Source organism: Urocitellus parryii, chromosome 4 (genome assembly GCF_045843805.1).
Source record: "Urocitellus parryii isolate mUroPar1 chromosome 4, mUroPar1.hap1, whole genome shotgun sequence".
Classification (NCBI taxonomy): domain Eukaryota; kingdom Metazoa; phylum Chordata; class Mammalia; order Rodentia; family Sciuridae; genus Urocitellus; species Urocitellus parryii.
The window spans coordinates 134,975,936-134,997,485 of record NC_135534.1 but is presented as its reverse complement, the minus strand read 5'-3'; the positions used below and the strand labels follow the sequence as shown (position 1 = coordinate 134,997,485).

General features: G+C 37.9%; 1 protein-coding gene across 2 annotated transcripts in view; it reads right to left on the bottom strand.

Moving 5' to 3' along the window:
* Nucleotides 1-445: 445 nt before the first annotated feature.
* The window catches only part of LOC113186547 (guanine nucleotide-binding protein G(q) subunit alpha), a 285,871-nt gene continuing 264,766 nt past the window's right edge, over nt 446-21,550 (bottom strand). For both annotated transcript variants that reach the window (XM_026394018.2, XM_026394019.2), the window contains exons 6-7: nt 13,564-13,717; nt 446-5,714 (exon numbers count right to left, since the gene is read on the bottom strand). In XM_026394018.2, the coding sequence (XP_026249803.1) occupies nt 5,524-5,714; nt 13,564-13,717 (345 nt within the window). In that variant the 3' untranslated portion in view covers nt 446-5,523. The remainder of the gene's footprint in view (nt 5,715-13,563; nt 13,718-21,550) is intronic.

Sequence of the window (21,550 nt, the reverse complement as noted above, 5' to 3'; positions counted from 1 at the left end):
TTTGTAAGTCTATACTAAACAACTACTTACATTTTTAAGCAGTTGATTATAATCTGAATCATGGCAAGTTTTCCTAAAAGAGCAAAGTTGATAAATACTCTCTCTCTCTCTCTCTCTCTCTCTATATATATATATATATATATTTTTTTTTTTTTTTAATTTTCTCTCCACTACAAGAGAGTAACATTTCTGATTGAACACGGATGGGTAAAGGCTGTATGTGTGCGTGCACAGGGGTTGGGGGTAGCAACCATGAAACCTGCCTACTTTGGAAAATGCATGTACACCATAAAGCATCTTAAGGAAGCAAAGATGTATTCCAAACTCCTTAAAATAAAAATGTTCTGAGAGGCACTTAGGCAACTTCAAGGGAAGCAAAACTCAAGAATGAAGAATACTGTAGTACAAAATTATGGCCAAAAATACTGTATTTTTAACCAGCAAGATCATTGGGGCATTATTATACAACATTAGGTGTTTTTGCAAAACTAGTTCCCATCCCCAAACAATAGACAATACATGCATTGAATGACATTTTAAGAACAGTAAATATGATTCTTTTAAATACTGTAAGTTAAAAATGTTTTCTGACAAAACTCCCTAAATACATGGTCTAGTCAGGGGTTCCAACATGATGGGTGAGGAATCCAGCAAGAAGTTGCATTTAGAGAGTTCTTTGAGGAAAAGAAATCCACAAAAAACATGTGTTTCAATCCAAGTCACCTGGACAAAGTTACACAGTAATTTTCCATCTTTCTTTCCTAAACCTAAAAATATTCTACTGAAGAATAATACCTTCCTCCCTGTTATTATTTTCTGTCTACCAAAAACTTCTACCAAAGTCAGAATTCTTTATCCAAGTAAAATCCAATTTTACCCAAGAGCTTGGGTTGGAATCATATGGGGAATGGAGGCTACATGGTAGGTAAGAAAGGTAAGGAGGAAATTAATATTTGAGCACCTACTATGTGCTAGGTGTGTATGCATACTTGGAACATATGATTCTAGAGGCAAGAGTGTTATTGAAAGGGCAGTGGTAGTAGGGAAGAGAGCAGGAAATGGTTACTCTGTGAGGAAAACAAATGACAAGTTTAGACTGTACTAAGTTAACTACTAAACAGCAGGTGTCTGGCTCCAAAAACATCTAGCTAATCATATACAACTAAGCCATTTCTTTTCCTAACTTGATGGAACTAAAATGAAATCCCCAAGACACAGGTACCAGGACAGATCTATTAACGCTACATATGCTGGAAATATGTAGAGATAGTTAAACATATGATATTCTTAGTTTTGATTTTGTGTTTCTAACCAAAGATATCTCTTTAGAAGAAAATATGAATGTATACCAAGCACACCTTATTTTCATGAATTTGAGATGTTATTAATTGCCAATTAAGTGGTTTAAGACCCTCATTGATTTTTAAGAAGAGCAGCAATATGCATTACAATATTTGGGTACACTTTATTTTTATATGGGTTAACATTCTGCTATATTTCATTTCATTCGTTCTTCTTGAGAAAGTGAAAACAAAGGGAAATTGAGGGTAATCTGAGGGGAATTTCCAACCAATATTTGAGTCTTGCAGTATCTTATTATGCAGCCCTTTCTTCCCATTATTATTTTTTATTTTTATTTTTTTGCAGATAAGTCATTTTGACTCAAATCCAGCATAAATAGCTTTCCACCAATTCCTAACTTAAGACAACTAAAATTTACAATCATGTGGCAGTATAAATTTTAAAATTACAGTTCGTACACCTTGACAATCAAGATAGTCTGAAGTACAAAAAAGTAAATTGCCCTTTAGCTGAATTACCTTTTTAAAATATCAGGCCTGGTAGTTGATCTCATTTAAAAAAAGAAAAAAAAAAAAAAGGAAAAAGAAAAAGAAAGTTTCTGGTGTTCTTCAAATACCTTCTGTAGATGTCATCTGCTAGTGAATAACAAGTGCAGGTTCCTAAGATTTTTCTTTCTCCCGCCATCTATTCATGACATTCAACAGAGCTCTTTACACGGAAATGTTAAGAAAGAAAAAAAAAAAAACCCGATAACTTCTAGGGGATTTACTGACTTTTAAATAAGTGTGTTATTTCCCTTTGTTTCAGATTCGAGGCACAAACTTCTGAATTTAAGCTCTGTAAGGCATAGTAAAAACCTCCAATTTACAAATAAGGAATTCTCTGTGGGTTAGAACTGCCGCATCAAGCAGAAACAAAAATAAAAAAATTAAAAAAAAAAGAAAAAATTATCTGTAAACTGGTACACTGCAATGTGTTACGTGAGTCATGAAATGGCTGCTTGCCTTGGTATGCTGAAGAAAGGTTTCTGTGTTTTGTGTTTTGTTTTTGAATAAGACATGCCCAAGTCACCATAAAACTCGCCACAAGCCTCCATTACCTAGAGCATCAACAACAGGAGTCCAGTGGCACACGCTTAGAGCAATCACAATAGAATAGAAAGCATGAGTAAACTTTGTTTTTATACAAAACTGAAAAGAATCCCTTCCCGCCCCTCGCCCCTTCAATAAAACCCCAAAGAAACAATATCAACAAAAAATCCTGTAGCTTCGATTGACTAGTGTGGATACAATTAGGTTTCTATGCCTTACTGCAGCTAGGGTGATCAATTATTTCCCTTCTCAAAAGAAGGGATCCTGTCATGCACCCCAAGATAAGCAGCAAAGCCACAAACCTCAATTCTGCATAGCAAATTCCATCCCAACTTCATAAAGACAAATATAACAATCTTTCCCTGTTTTGCTCAGCTTCTTCGAGCTTTGAGATCAGGTTTAATCAACTACATCTACTAGAGCTCTATTAAATAGAATATCTTGATTCCCTAAAACTGTAACACTTATGATCTTGTGATGAGGTTTTCTCTATACACACTGTAGGCCATCAAATGTTGCTGTTTACATTTTTTTTGTTTTTATTTTTGTATTTTTTTGTTTTATTTTTTGCTGCACCAAATTTAAGATCGCCCTTTCAGGCAAGCAGTGGTCTCTAGCTGTTAAAACGTTTCCTTAGTGGATCACAATAGCTTCTAAAACTGCCTTTCTCTAATAAAGGCCATCAGAGAGGTAATACTAAACTGTGCATTTGCCAAATAAGAATATGAATTGTATAAAAGCTCATATTCCAATCCTAGATCAAATGGCAAAAGTTCTACAAAGTTGGTTTCCATGTTTGTATAAAAGCTCCGACTGATTTTATGTATTTTGCTATGAAATTACCTTTGGGTCTTAGAATCAGTATACCTCTACTCAGGAATGTGCAAATGATTTTATACAGCACGATGCTAGTACCGCTCTGTACGATAGTAAGGTTTTTGTTTTTTTCTTCTTTTCTAAATGGAAAAAAATATCCCTAGTCAGAAATAAACTGACAAATTTACATTCTCCTCTCTTAAAAAAGTAAATAAAATAACATTATTCAAAATGTGAATTAGCTATAAGACATACAATACAATTACATAGATACATATCAATACAGCACATTCAATCTGCCAAAAAAATTAATGATTACAAAGCCAGTATGGATGCTGCAATATCAAGAGAGATGTATGTACAACGATTAGAGCATTCGTAATTGCACTATACCTACAGGCAGTCTGTTAATTAAATTACAGGTGCTTTCTGAGTAAAGAAAAAAAAAGTAACCTGTGTTGTTTGAGGCTGGGAGAATTAAGAATAAGAACATTTCATTACTATTCAGTAACTTTGGTACTCAAAAGCTGTTAATTTTCTCCCTCCCCTTTGTTATTCAAAAAAGTGATTTATATGAATGTTTAGACTAGTGCCCAATAGTACTGAGACTAGAGTCATGGCCTCATGCTAACTTCTCAGCAGCTTTAAAACAATCATGATTTCTTTCTTAAATCACATCTCAACTTAGGCTGCTTGTCAGAAGTTCATGATACATGTGCTGTATTTTTTGCATGTGTTGAAAAATTGCACATGTAGAATTCCAAACATCTCTCCTAGGAGGTTCAGTTACAGAGATACATGTTCAATGGAACACTGAGAGGTTACTTTTAAGTCCACAAAACTTCCTTAAGTTCAACTCAATCAGTCACCAGTTCAAAAAGATCCCGAAGGAGATAAACCAGCAGTCACTTTTTTTTTTTTTTCCCAAATTAAAGGTGTCAGGATAATACTATCAACCAACGTTCTTGGCAGACTTACTTGAACTTAAAGGACATAAGAGCGAGTAAAACTGGCTTCCAATAAACAAGACATGAGCAGATTTCATGATAAACCACACAGGAGACTTTTCTACAGTGCTGATCTGGGGCACTCAACGTGGAACTGGACACTAAACCACGTGATCTGAAGGGCAAAGAAAAGAATGGACCATGAGCATCAGATTTACAGTTACCAATTATTTGGCAACTGGTAGGTTCCTTCTCAGCCAGTCATCTTCAGCTTCACAGTCTTACTCTCTTTAAGACACTGGCTTTTATTTTGTAAGGTCTTAATTTGTTTTGCTTTACAAAAAGCCAGTTTTGGCAACACATACCCATAATAAAAAAAATCATTTAAAAATTGTGGCCCAATTGCAAAGGAAAAAATTTAAAAAAGTTGGAACCAAAAAACAAAAACAAAAAATAACCTATGAAAAGGCTCTGGGTAGCAGCCATTGGGGCAATGTAGTGTCTGTTGGCATGTTTTTTGGCATCTGTGATTTAAAGAAAGGGTGGAGGCGGGGGAGTCAGGGGCAGGGAATTCAGCAAGGAAGGGAGAAAGGACAATGGCACATGGATTTCAAAAGAAAGGACTCCTTCTGTGTGTCTTTGCCCATGCCTCCAACTTCTGTGCATTTCTCTGAGCAATCATGAACTATGCCTGAAGGTCAAAACTCAAAGAAATGATGCTTGACTGTTTGATGGGCATCCATTGTCCCAGTCCAGTTAGACGAGACTACGTATCAAAAAAGAAACACTAGATGTGTATCCAGAGCAATACATTGAAAACCATAGTAGTAATACATATAATCCTTCAGCAAAAACTACAAAGTGTTAGGTTAAGCTGATGTAGGATGGCTTAAATCGAATGACATTGTCCTGACCATCATTCGAAAGAAAAACGTGACCAAGAATAGAACTAGGATAAAGGCCATTGTAATCTGGGAAAAAAAATCAGGAGGGATGTATGGATTAGGAAAAAGGGAAATCAGCTTTGTTTTGCTCAATAGAAAAGAAAGAGAGTAAGAGAGAGAAAGAGAGAAATGACTCTTTGTGAGTGCATGACTGAGAATTTAAAATACATTGAGTCACAAGGTTTTGCCTAAAAAAAAGAGAGGAAATGTGCTGGGACTGTACTTCAGCATCCTCTGTTTTTCCTCTGAATAGTTTAAATAAAATCATAATATTTACTATAAACTCTGTGGACACGCTCACACAGAGTCCAGGACGGCAATAAATTAGTATTATGCAAATTGTTTTCCACAGAAATACAGTCCCTCTTGTATATCTTCAATAGCCCACCAGGGAAGGGAAGGGCAGGTTTCTGGGAGGCACGATTAGACCAGATTGTACTCCTTCAGGTTCAACTGGAGGATGGTGTCCTTGACGGCGGCAAAGACAAAGCGGATGTTCTCGGTGTCTGTGGCACACGTGAAGTGGGAGTAGATAATTTTGTCACTGTCTGGGTTCAGGTCCACGAACATCTTCAGGATGAATTCTCGAGCTGCTTGTGCATCTCTCTGGGGTCCTGTTGGCCAAGGGTGGAGAGGGATAGTTTGTTAGTTGATCCATTAATTCATCCAATAAATATTTATTGTGTAATTGCCAATGAGGACTAATCCACACTGCAGATGTGATCTGTTATAATCATGTTCCCAACCACTACTGTGTGCAATCTACTGTTATGTCACTTGCCTGTCTGTCTGTGCATCCACCTTCCTTCCCACCATAAAATGTGGATAGATGCGGACAGAAGATGACTTGAAGTCCAAGCTAAGTTTATTTTTCTCTCTGATTCTCTAGTTGATAGGGAACCATAGGCTCTTAAGGATGGTGATTGCTTACTTCTGTTCAACTGAATCAACTGTACATAGGTGCACATACAATAAAGCTGCCTCCGACTCTCTCCTCACTCTGTCCCCTAAAGACCCAGTACCATGGATTATCTGATATTGTTCAGATTTAAATCTCAGGAAAGAACACCTGCTTCTTATGGTCAGGTCCATCTTCAACAGTACTCTGCAGTCACACTCATATAGACTTCTGGGGTTTCCGAGCACACTACACTTACACAGCATTCAGTTCATCATGTGTAATGAGTAAAAAATTGGTTTGAACTTTTACATTTTTCTGGCCTCTCTTGTGGACCAAGCATTGTTGTAGATACTTTGAATAAGAATTGTGTTATATTAGCAAGATAGAAACTTACATAAATAATTGTGCAATGGACTGAAATACGATACCAAAACAGAGGCAACAAAAAATAGATGAAAACTGGACTTCATCAAAATTAAAAGCATTTGTGTTTCAAAGGACATTATTAAGGAAAAGACAACCTAGAAAATAGGAGAAAATATATGCAAATCATATCTGTGATAAGAATTTAGCACCCAGAAAACATAAAGAACTGCTACATTTCAACAGAAAGGCAACCTGATGAAAAAATGGGCAAAATACTTGAATAGACATTTCTTCAAGAGGGTATGTAAATGACCAATAAATACATGAAAAAAAATGCTCAACTGTCATTCTTCTAGGGAAATCACAAGATCCCTTTCCCATCTACTAGAATGGCTATAATTTTTAAAAGGTGGAAAATAACTATTGGTAAAGAGAAGTTTGTACATTTGAGCACTAGTGATGTGCATGTACAATGGTGTAGCCACTGTTGAAAATAGTTTGGTGGTTCTTAAAAAGCTGAGGATAAAATTCCCTTATGATCTAGAAATTCTACTTGTAGGTATATATCCAAAGGAGCTGAGAAGAGGCTCTTACAGATTAATGTTATGGCAGTATTAGTCACAACTGCCACTAAATACTCAACAGGGGGAAATACTCCAAGTATCCATCAGCTGATGAACGGTTAAGCCAAAAAGGGTACATCCATACAATGAAATATTATTCAACCATAAAAAGGAATGCAGTTCTGACAGAAGCTATAAGATACATGAACTTAAAAATATTTTACTAAGTAAAATAAACCATAAAAGAACAAATACTGTTCTTATAAGAGGTATCTTGAATTCAGAGAGACAGAAAGTAAAATAGGGATTACCACACATTCATCAAGAAGTAATGGAATATTATTGATTACCTAGGATAGAAAAAACATTTTGGGAATACCAGTGATGTTTGCATAGCATTGTAAATGTAATTGATGCCTTGAAATCAATTGGTACCATGGAATGTTTGCATACTATTGTAATTAAAAAATTACATTACTATGCAAATTACATCAGAATTAAAAAATTCATAACATAATATACCAAAAGCTATTAACTATATACTTTGAATGGGTGAATTATATCCTATGTGAATTATATTAATAAAGTTTTTAAAAGCTTATTTAAAAATTCTGATAAATATATTACTTTCAAACTTATTGTTTTAAATTAATAGCAACATCAATACACAACTACCTTTCAAGGGTTGAGCATATCTTAAATCCATCTTTGTGTCACTAAATGTCTGTGTTTCTCTCTAGTGATGCAAGTTAGTTCTATATCATCAAGAAGGCATGATCTCTTCTTTCCTGTTGGGAAAGACCCTCCTAGGATTCACCACTTGGTTTTTTTTCTATAAATATTCTTGTTATCTACTGGTTGGAATAAAGAAAACTCTTTGAGAACTCTACTGAGGGCCTGACCACCATTTCTAAAAAATGCATCCTAAGTTTCAGATAGCCAGCTTCAAAACTTTCAAATCAACCTTGTTATATGCTGGGGCTCAGTACTATTGAGTAAACTGTGAAAACTTTTTTCTCATTTGTACAATTAATAAAAGTAATGGCTGAGTTTTTGACTTAGGGACCAGGAATTTAAACATCTGTAAGTAACTGAAAGGTTGGCATCACACCTTTCAGATGTGGCAGAGAGAAATAAAAAGGTGCCCCAAATTAGGACTAGGGATAAACTTAGTGGCACAATGCTTGTCTAGCATGCGTAACAAGGTCTTGGGTTTAATTGGCAGCGTGCGCACGTGCACACACACACATACACATACACAGAGCCCTAATTAAAAATGACATTTTATATATAATACCCACATACAGTTTAAATGTTTATGTATATATAAATATTTAATGTTCTATCTTTTCAATGTACTGTATAAGTTAACTTACTAGTTCCAGAGCAGTACTAAAAAATACTTTAAAAATTTAAATATATATAATGTTTGAAAATTTCATATTTCTTTTTTTTTCTTTTTTTATTGTTGGTCGTTCAAAAGATTACATATTTCTTGATATATCATATTTCACAGTTTGATTCAAGAGGGTTATGAACTCCCATTTTTACCCCGTATACAGATTGCTGAATCACATCAGTTACACTTCCATTGATTTACATATTGCCATTCTAGTGTCTGATGAATTCTGCTCTCTATCCTATCCTCTACTTCCCCCCCTCCCCTCCCCTCCCCTATTCTCTCTACCCCCTCTACTGTAAAACATTTCTTCCACTTGTATTATTCTTCCCTTACCCCTCACTTCCTCTTGTATGTAATTTTGTATAATCCTGAGGATCACCTTCCATTTCCATGCAATTTCCCTTCTCTCTCCCTTTCCCTCCCACCTCTCATCCCTATTTAATGTTAATCTTCTTCTCATGTCCCTACTCTGTCCTTAGTTACTCCCCTTATGTCAAAGAAGTCATTTGGCATTTGTTTTTTAGGGATTGGCTAGCTTCACTTAGCATAATCTGCTCTAATGCCATCCATTTCCCTCCAAATTCTATGATTTTGTCATTTCTTAATGCAGAGTAATACTCCATTGTGTATAAATGCCACATTTTTTTTTATCCATTCATCTATTGAAGGGCATCTAGGTTGGTTCCACAATCTTGCTATCGTGAATTGTGCTGCTATGAACATTGATGTAGCAGTGTCCCTGTAGCATGCTCTTATTAGGTCTTTAGGGAATAGACCGAGAAGGGGAATAGCTGGGTCAAATGGTGGTTCCATTCCCAGCTTTCCAAGAAATCTCCATACTGCTTTCCAAATTGGCTGCACCAATTTGCAGTCCCACCAACAATGAACAAGTGTACCCTTTTCCCCACATCCTCGCCAGCACTTGTTGTTTGACTTCATAATGGCTGCCAATTTTACTGGAGTGAGATGGTATCTTAGGGTGGTTTTGATTTGCATTTCTCTGACTGCTAGCGATGGTGAGCATTTTTTCATGTACTTATTGATTGATTGTATGTCCTCCTCTGAGAAGTGTCTGTTCAGGTCCTTGGCCCATTTGTTGATTGGGTTATTTGTTATTTTATTGTCTAATTTTTTGAGTTCTTTGTATACTCTGGATATTAGGGCTCTATCTGAAGTGTGAGGAGTAAAGATTTGTTCCCAGTATGTAGGCTCCCTGTTTACCTCTCTTATTGTTTCTTTTGCTGAGAAAAAACTTTTTAGTTTGAGTAAGTCCCATTTGTTGATTCTTGTTATTAACTCTTGTGCTATGGGTGTCCTATTGAGGAATTTGGAGCCCGACCCCACAGTATGTAGATCATAGCCAACTTTTTCTTTTATCAGACGCCGTGTCTCTGATTTGATATCAAGCTCCTTGATCCATTTTGAGTTAACTTTTGTGCATGGCGAGAGAAAGGGATTCAGTTTCATTTTGATGCAAATGGATTTCCAATTTTCCCAGCACCATTTGTTGAAGATGCTATCCTTCCTCCATTGCATGCTTTTAGCCCCTTTATCAAATATAAGATAGTTGTAGTTTTGTGGATTGGTTACTGTATCCTCTATTCTGTACTACTGGTACCAGTTTTGGTACCAGTACCATGTTGTTTTTGTTACTATTGCTCTGTAGTATAGTTTGAAGTCTGGTATTGCTGATTCACACTTCCTGCTTAGCATTGTTTTTGCTATTCTGGGTCTTTTATTCTTCCATATGAATTTCATGATTGTTTTATCTATTTCTACAGGAAATGCCATTGGGATTTTGATTGGCATTGCATTGAACTTATAGAGAACTTTTGGTAATATCGCCATTTTGATGATGTTAGTTCTGCCTATCCATGAACAGGGTATATTTTTCCATCTTCTAAGATCTTTTTCTATATCTCTCTTTAGGGTTCTTTAGTTTTCATTGTATAAGTCTTTCACCTCTTTTGTTAGGTTGATTCCCAAGTATTTTATTTTTTTTGAGGATATTGTGAATGGAGTAGTTGTCCTCATTTCCATTTCAGAGGATTTGTTGCTGATATACAGGAATGCCTTTGATTTATGCGTGTTGATTTTATATCCTGCCACTTTGCTGAATTCATTTATTAGCTCTAATAGTTTCTTTGTAGACCCTTTTGGGTCTGCTAGGTATAGAATCATGTCATCTGCAAATAGTGGAAAATTTCATATTTCAAAACATTCACATGAGCACATATTAGAAGGTAAATGTTCATAGATTGTTGCAGCAGGGGAAGTTTGTCATTTTCATAAAAACACTGTGACTTGTGGCTGACCTACATCACTTTTTACTTATCCTATTTGGGAAAAAAGGGACTATATATATATTTTTTTATTTACCCTAAAGAATACTGGAACTAGATTCAAGTTTGCTGAAGTGCACTGGAGTGTGTTATGTTTTTAAGTATAACTTATGTTATTTGAATAAACATAAACTACAAAGAAAGCATTCTAGCCATCATAGCAGGAACAAAATTCCAGTCTATATGAACAATTTTGCAATTCAAGTCCATGTGGAAATCGTAATTTACCATCCTTAAGGGAAATACAGAAATAGCATTCATTATGATTAAGACCTAGAAGTGCAGAAATGTGGAAGTGTGAAATTTATAATACTATAAACATGCTCATTATGAAAACATTCCTGCAGAGTGGGCCTAGATTTTTTTCAGTCTTTCACTTGTCTAACAGGGGCTTTGAGGCTCATGAAATAACAGCTGTTTTACTTTGAGATTTAACAGAGTCAGCATCTTCTTTTTCTGTGGCCACATTTCTGATGAGGATTATGTGTATACAGGAGGAAACATCTTCAGATTTTAAAACATTCACAATGGGCATATATGAGAAGGAAAATGCTCACAATGATGGGGAATCTGGGGATTAGTGGACAAAGGAGATTAAAGGGATTAAAAGATGTGGCAGAGAGAAATGAACAGTTCTGCAAACATCCATCACAGAAAAATGTCCTCTTGCAGAACAATTAACCACCACATAGTGTGGCTCTGCCTGTCACTGCTTAGCAGCTTGAGTCTTAGGGGACTTAAGTTCAGTGGATGGGCAGTGCTATCTGTCCCTTATGCAAGCACATCAGGAAAACAAGCCAGTCCAGGCCAGGCTACTATGTGTGGTACTGTGTGGAGCAGTCACTATTTTGCACTGATTCTCATCAAATTCTGGGGGAAAAATAAAGAAGGCTCTCCTTCTGGTGTGTGAGGAAAGCACATGTGTTTTAAGTCTACACCTGAGTTTCATGCCCATGTTATTCAGGTAAATCTCGTATTTAATGCCAAGGGATACAGTCTCAGGCATCAGGACTTGCTTCCAGGAGAGTGGCAAGTGAAAAGGAGTAGAAGAGAAAAATGCTGCTCAGCCTGAGAAAGTATTTGTCTTTAAAAGAATAGCAAAGCACAAAGGAAGGTGTACTTGAAGAAGGGATGTAAACATACTGCTAACAAAAAAGAGCACGATCTCTAACAGTTGGTAACATCTGCAAATACGCATATTTCTAATTTACAAACCTTTAGATTCTTTTATTGAACATCTCATTAAACATAATATTTCTCTTCCAAAATGCATGTGGGATGAAAAGATGACTAAATCTCTATCCCTGGTATGTTTGGATCTTCACAGAAAGTTATGAAGCTGGAGTTATTCTCAAGTTTTGTTTTTTTTAAATTTTTCTTAGTTGTCGATGGACCTTTGTTTTATTTCTTTAAATTCGGTGCTAAGAATTGAACCACTCAGTGCCTCAACATGCCAGGCAAGTGCCTTACAACTGGGTCACAACCCCAGCCCAATTATTCTCAGATTTACAAGAATTATTTTCCAGGGAGTTTTCAAAAGTACAAAACCACTGTTGAACTGATGCCCATCCTGTATACCTTCCGGTGATAATATAACTCAAAAATAATCTCTTCTCCTATTGTTACATATGATTGTATGGTACTTTGGGGTTTGGCTTTTCTCTGTGCCAGGTTCTGTGATAAGAGATTTACATTTACATATGACTTCATTTAATCCTTCTCTTCTCAGGAGGAGTAGTTAAATAAACTTGTCTAAAGCAACACTTCCAGAGAGTGGCAGAGATGGAACTCTGAGACATTTGAAGTACATGCTCTTAATGACTGTCTGGACCAGGGCTTGGCAAACACTCTGTAAAGGGCTGAGACTGAATATTTTAGGCTTTTGCAGACCATTTGATCTCTGTCACAATTACCCACTTCTGTAGCTGCAATGTAAAAGGAGTCATGGGAATAGGTGTGGGTGTGTCTCAATAAAACTTCATAAAAACAGATGGCAGACCAAAGTTTGCCCCTTCTGATCCAGATTCAAGCATTTACAGAACAGTGACTATGACTCATTTGGTTTAGAGTGGCTGGACATGGATTACTTGATCAATCAATTAACAAGTGTTTTTCAGAGTGAGTGTGAGTTGTTCAGAATTCACAGTCTAGTTAGGGAAGGCAAAAATCTACTTCTAAGAATGAGGTAAATAATGCAAAGTCATATGAACTGGGTGCTACAGATTCTAAGAGCTGCATCTAGAGCTTAAAGGGCAGCTAATATCACTATAGATGGTGGAACTTCACTAGGCCATGAAGTCCCACCAGAACAAATGTTTCTGGAATATTCATTATGTACGGCATCATGCTAAATGTCATATATATAATATCTATTACAGTCTATAAAACAATCCCACAAGTTTGGCCCAAAGACTCAGCAAAATCAAGTGACTTTGATTACAGTTCTATAAATAAGAAGTGTCAGAATTGAGACTTGAACTTGGGTAGATTCAGAGATTGGCTCTTGACCATAAAACTGTGTTCTTGCTCTAGACAAAGGCAGAAGTGGGTTGTAAAAAAAAAGAAAAAAAAAAAAGAAAGGAGAGAAAAAGAAAACTATAATGGCTGAGAGACAACTGGTCAAAACTATTGAATTGTTCCTTTCTCTGATCTGGTTATTTTAAAACATATGAGAACTTGTTTTCTTTTTTTCTGTAACTTTTTTAGCATTAGGGAACACAGTGTTTTGTGCTGTATCATTATAAGAAAGAGCAATCAATAACTAGTACTTCAACAATCCCAATGCCCAGGCTCTGCAGCAAAGGTGCTCACAATGTGCTAACTCTTGCATGGGTGCTGGAATACACAACCCATGCTCAGCTATGGGCTGCCTGAACAGGGCGGACTTACCATCATATTCTGGGAAGTAGTCAACTAGGTGGGAATACATAATTTTCTCCTCTAGAAGATCTTTCTTGTTTAAGAACAGAATAACTGAGGAGTTCTGGAACCAGGGATATGTGATAATTGTTCTAAAGAGTGCTTTGCTTTCTTCCATTCGGTTCTGGAAAAAAACAAACAAACAGAAAAAACAAGGAGTGAATTACGTGATGACTCATTCTGTGAGTTTGTGTTATTTCATATGTCCAACCCATCCTCTGAATGCATCCCATTTTTATAATCATGAGATGAGCTTGTCAGGACTTACATGCAATTAATTGTGACAAACATTGGCTGTTTTCATTATGCCAACTTTCAGACTGACAAGCAGAAGAGAATAAAAGTAACAATGTCTGGTGAAAAACTTTTAAGGCTGAAAGAGAAAATTAAAGTCTAGATAATCATGTTATATTCTGATACTCGGTCATAAATTTTCACCAAATTTCATTCATGACCAAATACTTAAGAACTAGATATAAGGCTTGATTTTGCATTTCCTAACCTATATTTACTTGAAGTCTCATGATTTATTTAAAACATTCAAAATAAAGTTACTTCTTTGCCCAAAGCACATCTGGATTTCTAAATTATTCCTACTAGAATTATATGTGTATGTGTGTGTGTGTGTGTGTTACATGCATACACATAAATATATACCTACATCTCCCTTGATAAGCAACACGTGGGGGAAAATTTTAATATCATATATTTCCTATTTATTGATGAACAACACTTTTTCCTTATGATACGCTATAATTTTCATACACAATGTGGAGAAAACACATAGTAACATTTGTGAGAAAGTGTTCTTATCTCAGGTTATACTTTCAAGTTTACATTGATAATAGAAACTTTAAATGGATACTCAAGGAAATTAGTCAGTCTGTTCTGTAGAAATGAAGACACTCATCACTCTTAGGGGACCATTAGCCAAAAGCCAGAGAATCGAACATTCTTCCTAATCTGCTTATCACTCTTCCTCTCAGACACATTCACCTCTACATCATTTCCACCCTCTGGGAATAGGTTTGGGGAATTCCCTTTTCTGAGGATTTAAGAGCCAAGATGTGTGGACATACCTCCTCCTAGACACTCTGTTAAGACTGCACTTTCCAATTGCCTTCCTTAGTTCCACATGTGATGACTGAGCTTTCCCAGCAATGGAAAAGCCTGTCTGGAATAGTGCCCACATCTGCTGCTAAAGGGTAGCTCTGTGGTTTAAGCCAGAATACTGAGTTCCCTGACACATGGGCTGGTTCAGGCCTGGGCTCTGACCCAGGTCTATGGCAGGAGGAGCTTCCCTTCCACTGAGCCAGTCAACTAGGGCTTTTGCTGGGAACTGTAGAACAAAGAAGAACTTTGCCTTTATGGAAAATATGGAAGAGAAATGACATAGTCTCAGAAGCCACATTGAAACTGAAAGATCAGTTTTTTCTAAGCTGGTCCCACTCATCTGGTTCTAATAGGTCACGTAGACCTGGATTTTCTAGTAATATCAGTAAGTATCCTTTCTGTTTTAAGCTAGTTTGAGTTGTATTCATCTATTTTTTGTTACATGAAATGTTGGATACATCCCCCTTCCAACTTGTATGAGGGAATGAATGATATTTCAGGGATGACCATTAAGACTGAGGGCTCAAGCTATTGTTATTTTCTGCTCAGATTTTTCCCTTCTACTGGAGGATGCACCTTAACTTTCATAGTGCAGGGCTACAAGGACCAAAACACTCTTTTGCATAACCCTCTGACTGCCTTTCCAGGAAATCTCTGGGGGAATTCACTCACTATGTGCAATTTTCCAGATATTGAATATGTCTTGTTAGTTTTTCCTATAAAGCATGCCAATTCAAATCAAGATGAAACGGCCCACTTTTCCAAAGCAGTGCCTTACAAAAATTAGTAAAGTTGATCATCATCAATTTCTTCAACCTTTTGACTTTGTGCCTGTGATTGCTTAGATAATTAAATACCGATGAAACAAGAGGGCTGATATAGTGAAAGGTTAATTCATGGCTCAAGGGGCAGGACTTATCTTGCTGCATATATTTGTATTTTACATAAGTGACATGCATAGTCTTTTTAAAAAAATGATGCAATGTGATTTTTGACACAATATCTTTATTTATTTTTATGTGGTGCTGAGGATTAAACCCAATGCCTCACACATGCTAGGCAGGCGCTCTATCATTGAGCTACAACCCCAGTCCATGAATAGCCTTTAAACATGTTTTTACTCTCTACAACCAGTGATTAAAATTTTTTATATGTATATTTTTAGTTTGTCAATTGACCTTTATTTTATCTATGTATCTATGTATCTATCTATTTATTTATATGTGGTGTTGTGCTTCACACATGTCAGGCAAGCACTATAACACTGAGCCACAACCCCAGCCCTAGTGATAAAATTTTAAGCCATGGAAATGATATTATCTGACAAATGATACCTCTTAGCTTCAGATTTTATAGGCTGAATATTTTGATAATGAAGAAGAATAAAGCCCCTAATAATTGAACTAATTAAGAAGAATCATCTGAAGAAAATTAGATATTAACATTGCTGACAGGAGAGTTACATTCCTTTTTTTTGGTGGTGGTGGGGTGGGACCAGGGACTGAACTCAGAAGGCACTCAATCACTGAGCCATGTCCCCAGCTCTATTTTGTATTTTATTTAGAGACAGGGTCTCACTGAGTTGCTTAGCACCTCAGTATTGCTGAGGCTCGCTTTGAACTCTCAATCCTGTCTCAGCCTCCTGAGTTGCTGGGATTACAGGTGTGCACTGCCATGCCTGGCTCCTTTCTTCTTATGGCTAAAGAAATTCTAGAAAGATGTACTGCAGACATTGAAGAATCTTGGTCTAAACAGTGATGTGCACACCCTGGCATCTACAGTGAGTCCCCAAAGAAAGACTCATCAATATACTGAGCCTCCAGAAGCAGGTAGTGAGCTCCCAAGGGAAGGGCCCTCCCTATCCCTTTTGTTGGAATCCCTCCAGGGTAAGTAATTGGGCCCCTGTCAGGGACAGGGGTTCTGAATGCATCAATACAGAAGAAGGTACCTCTAAGTCTCTGATTAATAGTCTCCAGTGGTGTCAGTTGGAAGGTGGCCTTGTACTAGCTTATGGGACAGTGGCTAGGAGAATCTCTCCTGAGCCCAGTATTGTGTCCAGTCTGCTGTGCCCAAGGCCACTCTGGAGGCAGAGCCTGTTCCCCATCTGCTAAAGCTTTAGCCAGGCATGTACTTGGAATTTACTCCAGGATATTTCCCTGTTCATCATGTGCCAGGTAGACTGGGGCTTTAGCATACTAGAAGAAAGCTAGAAAGCAAAAGAGGACAACTGTTGGCAGCGTCAGCACCAAGCAGCCTTCAATCAGCTCTCCAGGTGATGCTGATGGCCACTGGTCTTTGTGAGGCACGATGCTGAAGACCAGCTTCTCTAAATATCATTCTGAATCACCAGGGGATCTTGTTAAAACAAGGATTCTTATAGCATTTTTCTTCTTTTTTGGTACTTGGGATTGAAGCCAGGGGGTGCTTTGCCACTGAGCTACACCCCTAATTAATTAAATATTAATTAATATTTAATTTTGAGATAGGGTCTCAGGTTATTGCTAGGTTGCTCAGCAAGAGCCTGGAAATTGTGATCCTCCTGCCTCGGCCTCCCATGACACTAGGATTACAGGTGTGTGCTACTGTGCCTGACAGCACAGGGCACTTCTAAAAGGCTCCTGGGTAAGGCAGATGTTGCCACCATAGTCACCTTCCACCTGAGGTAGAAGGTATAAAAAGCTTGCTGAGCCTTGATAACAAAGAGGAAGGTGATGCTCTACCCCATTCTCCTAATAAGCAGTCCTAGTTGATACATTAGCAAGTATCTGAGTCCCGAAATACAATTCTAATCATGCTGGCTTCATTCTTTTTGTGCAAGAACTACAATTCTTTCTTCATGCTATGTGATGTGTTTTTCATTCTGTAGTGAAAATTCCTTATGTTAACCCCCAGAATATTTACAAACCAATATGCTTTGTATCAAAGTCTTGGACTAAATCCTAAATGGATTTGCACAATGCCTCACAAGGTAGTGGAATATGCAGAGTGTATAGCATAATCTCCTCTGCTCAGTAAAAACTGAAATCTAGAGGGAACGGCATGTTCTAGGGGACTCTGTGGCACTTGTTCTTTAGTAATTTGCCAGGCCATGAGGTTTTGAAGAGAAAAACAAAGGAGCAATGTATGAGACACAGGTGTGTCCAATGACAAAAAACAGGGAGTTTTTTGTTCATTTTGAAGACATGGCAGTCTGAGGGGTGGTACTAATCTCATATTCTCTTTTCTTAGGGATTTAATAGTTGGGAAATGTACAAGAGTATCTGGGAGGATACCAACAAAGGTTTTACTATTCAAAATAGGGGGCTCCCTGTTAAAAGAATGGCCTGGCCTAGATCTGGGCACAAGGAGGCTTCCAACTGCTGTCACCAGACCCATCACTTTTCCTGAGCCCAATGAAGGGAGGTTTCAGCACAGGTGAGAGAACTATAGCAGGGACAGAAAAGAAGGTCCTGCCTGGTCTCTGAGACACCACAGGGGTCTGACTGGTCTCTATTAAGTCATCTGCCCCAAGTATATGTGGCCACGGAAATGTCAGACTTACCCAGCCCACACTGAGAGGCAAGGCACTTGTCCTATGGGTTGGAACCAGCAAGTGGCAAGCACTAAACCAGGAAGAAGCATTTATACCATTCCTAGCTGTGGGAGGACAGCCAGGTTCCCTGCTCCCTGTATGTAATTGTAGAGAGCATGGTGACCCATGAAAATCCTCCCTTGAATAGTCTGATCAGAAAGCCCTGATCAAGCCATAAATGAGGGTTCTTACACCTTTAGTTTTTAATAAATCAATTTTCAAGTGTTCAAATCTACAAAAACTACTATTTAATGAAATCTCTGGCAAAATATGATTGTCTAACACTGCCTACAGTGTAAAACTCCAAATTTCAGCCTGGTATTCACAGTTTGCCATGGCCTGATTCCCTGTGTACACCTTTAATCTGAGCCCCTATACCAAGGTTTTCCTTTCCAGATGAAGAGATCCAATGTCAATATCATCATTTAAGCAAGACTGCATTTCCCTAACCTGGGCCTACAGTGCTATTCCCACTCCTCATCTATCAAGGCCTAGGTCAACTGGACTTCCCCAAGCAGTCCTTTCTGAGACTCTGGGGCTCGCATCTTCTTCCACCCAGTGCCTGTTTTGCTATGTCTGGTTTTCCCACCATTTTGTGGAGTGCTTGTTGCATGCTGGGCACAGTCCCTGACTTATACAGGCAAAGAAGATAGACATGCCAATGTCATTCCAGTCTACATGGTTGGTCTTATCAGAGCTCTCTTGAGCAGTGACAGAGGAGATTGAGGTCATGTAGGCAAGATTGGACAAAAGCAAAGCATAGGAAAATTTAAATCCAAGGTCCTTTGAAGGGATCTGTGAAATTCTGAATGAACGGTGTGCCAGGGCTTCTGATCTCTGGAACCTGTGCATTAAATAAGAAAAACTGTGTTGAGAATGGGCAATATTTTTTCCTTATTTGTATCATATGGTGGGAGCAAGCATGGCATAAACATGCTAAATTTCATGAAAAACACACGTGCCCAGCCTCTGTGGCTCCTAAAATAACCTGTTAAGCCTGCAATGCCTGCATGTTTTCAATGCTGGGATGCAGGAGAGTGTATCAGAAAGCCATGCTGGACTACCAAGTCTGGCATGCCGAGATGCAATCATTTGCCTTCCCTTTGGCTCAAGTGCAAATGAACCTCTGATCACAGAAAAGGCCAGATCCAGTGGACAGAGCTCAAGACCCCAACTAGAACCTAGCTCTTCTCAGTCTATGGTCTGGTCCAAACTTCTGTATAAAAAACTGCCAAAGGGCCAAATGGGGTATTTCATGCCTATGTATTTTGTAGCTCGGCTGCCATCGAGAGCTCAATTTTGCTCATAAGCTCTCTCTAGCCCTCTTTCTGTCAAGATGGTACTTCCCTCTGTCAAAAGAATTATACTAGAGATCTTAGCATCCATTTCACTAACTTAGCAGCTCTTCATTAGCTTGCCAATAAGCACATGCTCTTCTCACAAAGCTCACCCATTTTTTTAAAACAAAAAGCAAATTTAGACTGAGACCCTTACTTCTTTTACCTGATGTAAGTCACCTATCTGCCTGCATCTCTTTGATGAATCACAGTGAATTACACTCCCCATAAGATCTAGAATGTAATAGCCCTTAAATGCAAAACTAGACACTGAAGAAATCAACATGCAGATTGTCAAATCTCATCACTGAGGGCTAACAGTCATCTATTAGTTGTCTGTAGCTCTCAATGGATGCATGATGCACTCCAGAGAAATGGAGAGGAAGACTTCCAGGGTGTAGAGATGCTGTGGTATTAAAGAGACACTCAGGGCCTAGGTGACCCACAGACTCACTCATGCCAGAAGTAGTTGGATGGCTGTGATTCTGTGTTCACAATGTCTATGTTCACAATTCTGTGACTGTGTTTCTCAAGCTTTCCATTAAAAGAAGGCCAGGGCCATACTGTCTATTGAGAGAGATCTGGATATGATAATGTTATTTTTGTATCAAAATTATCATGTGTAGTTTGTCAAACATTCTGTAATTTAAAAAGTTCAAATCCCTAATGAGGGAAAATAAATATTCTGTCAGGTATTTATTTCATTTACATATGTCTACTAGGAAGATAATGCAAAAACTCAAAAGACAAATTACTCTAAGGCTTAATGAAAAAAATTTGCAAGCCCAGTATTTTGCATATTTCTTTCCTCCCTGGATTATTTATTATAATTAGTTTGTCATGTTTGACTTTGTACCTTCAGTAGGATCACACTGTTATGCATCCTGATGTCAATAGTAGGGACAGTTCAAAACATACTCTGTGCCAAACTCCTGTTGGAGATGGGGGTGGAGAGGGAAAAGGAGGTAAGGAAGGCAGAGGGAAAGAGTCCAGGAGTTTATAGGAATCTGCTGTCTGAAAATGTGCTGGAGATAATCTGGCAGAGAAGATGCTGATGTTGCAGCAGGGCCCAGTGGTAAAGGGCTAGGGCTGTGAGCCAGGGAGCTCATTTGACACATGGCTCTGTCTCAAAGACTGTGAACTTGGGCAAGTGGCTGAGCATCTCTGAGCCTCAAGTCTCCCGGTATCTCCTAGGGTTTGAGAGGAAAGAGTGAGACAAAGCATGCCAAAGCACCTCACTTATGATCTGGGTACACAGTAACTTTTTTATGGTAGCCACAATCACTAATGGCAAAATTTCTAGTTAAAAACCTCTTGGTGAGGCCACTTGCTTACCTCAAGTCACTGGGTAAACAGTACAGTGGGTGAAATCTTACCATTCTCTGGAATTGCACATTATCTACCCATCAAGTCCAAACACACTTGATTGATAAGAAACTGGAAAGTCGCCTGGCTCTCTACTAATTCCACTCACATGGAGAATGCTTCTTCCTAAGATTTTCCACATGTTAATGGGGAATATCTTCCTAATCTCTAAAAGTGCTCAAAATTTTCAACTCCAGAGAAAACCAAGAAAACAGACGTAATAGATAAGCGGTGCAGTTGAAATGAGAAATAATTAAAGACAGCTTTCTTAGCTGTCCCACTTCAGCTAAACAAATCAGAAAACAGGAATAGATAGGATAAGGACATCAAACTCAGCTGGACACATATCATTTCCTTGATAATTTTCTTAGTCTTTGCAAATCACTGCAAGCAATTATTTGAGATCACATTTGGCATACTCTCTAGGCTTGAAGGCAGCTCCGGAAGGTTTTAATGTTATAGTTTCTGCATATGATTCATGTATTTTACTTGTACAGGATGTTTAGAGAAGCAAAGAAATAGAACTTATTTGCCTAATACCTCTGGGTCTAAGGTTTTAAGGCAGAGATGA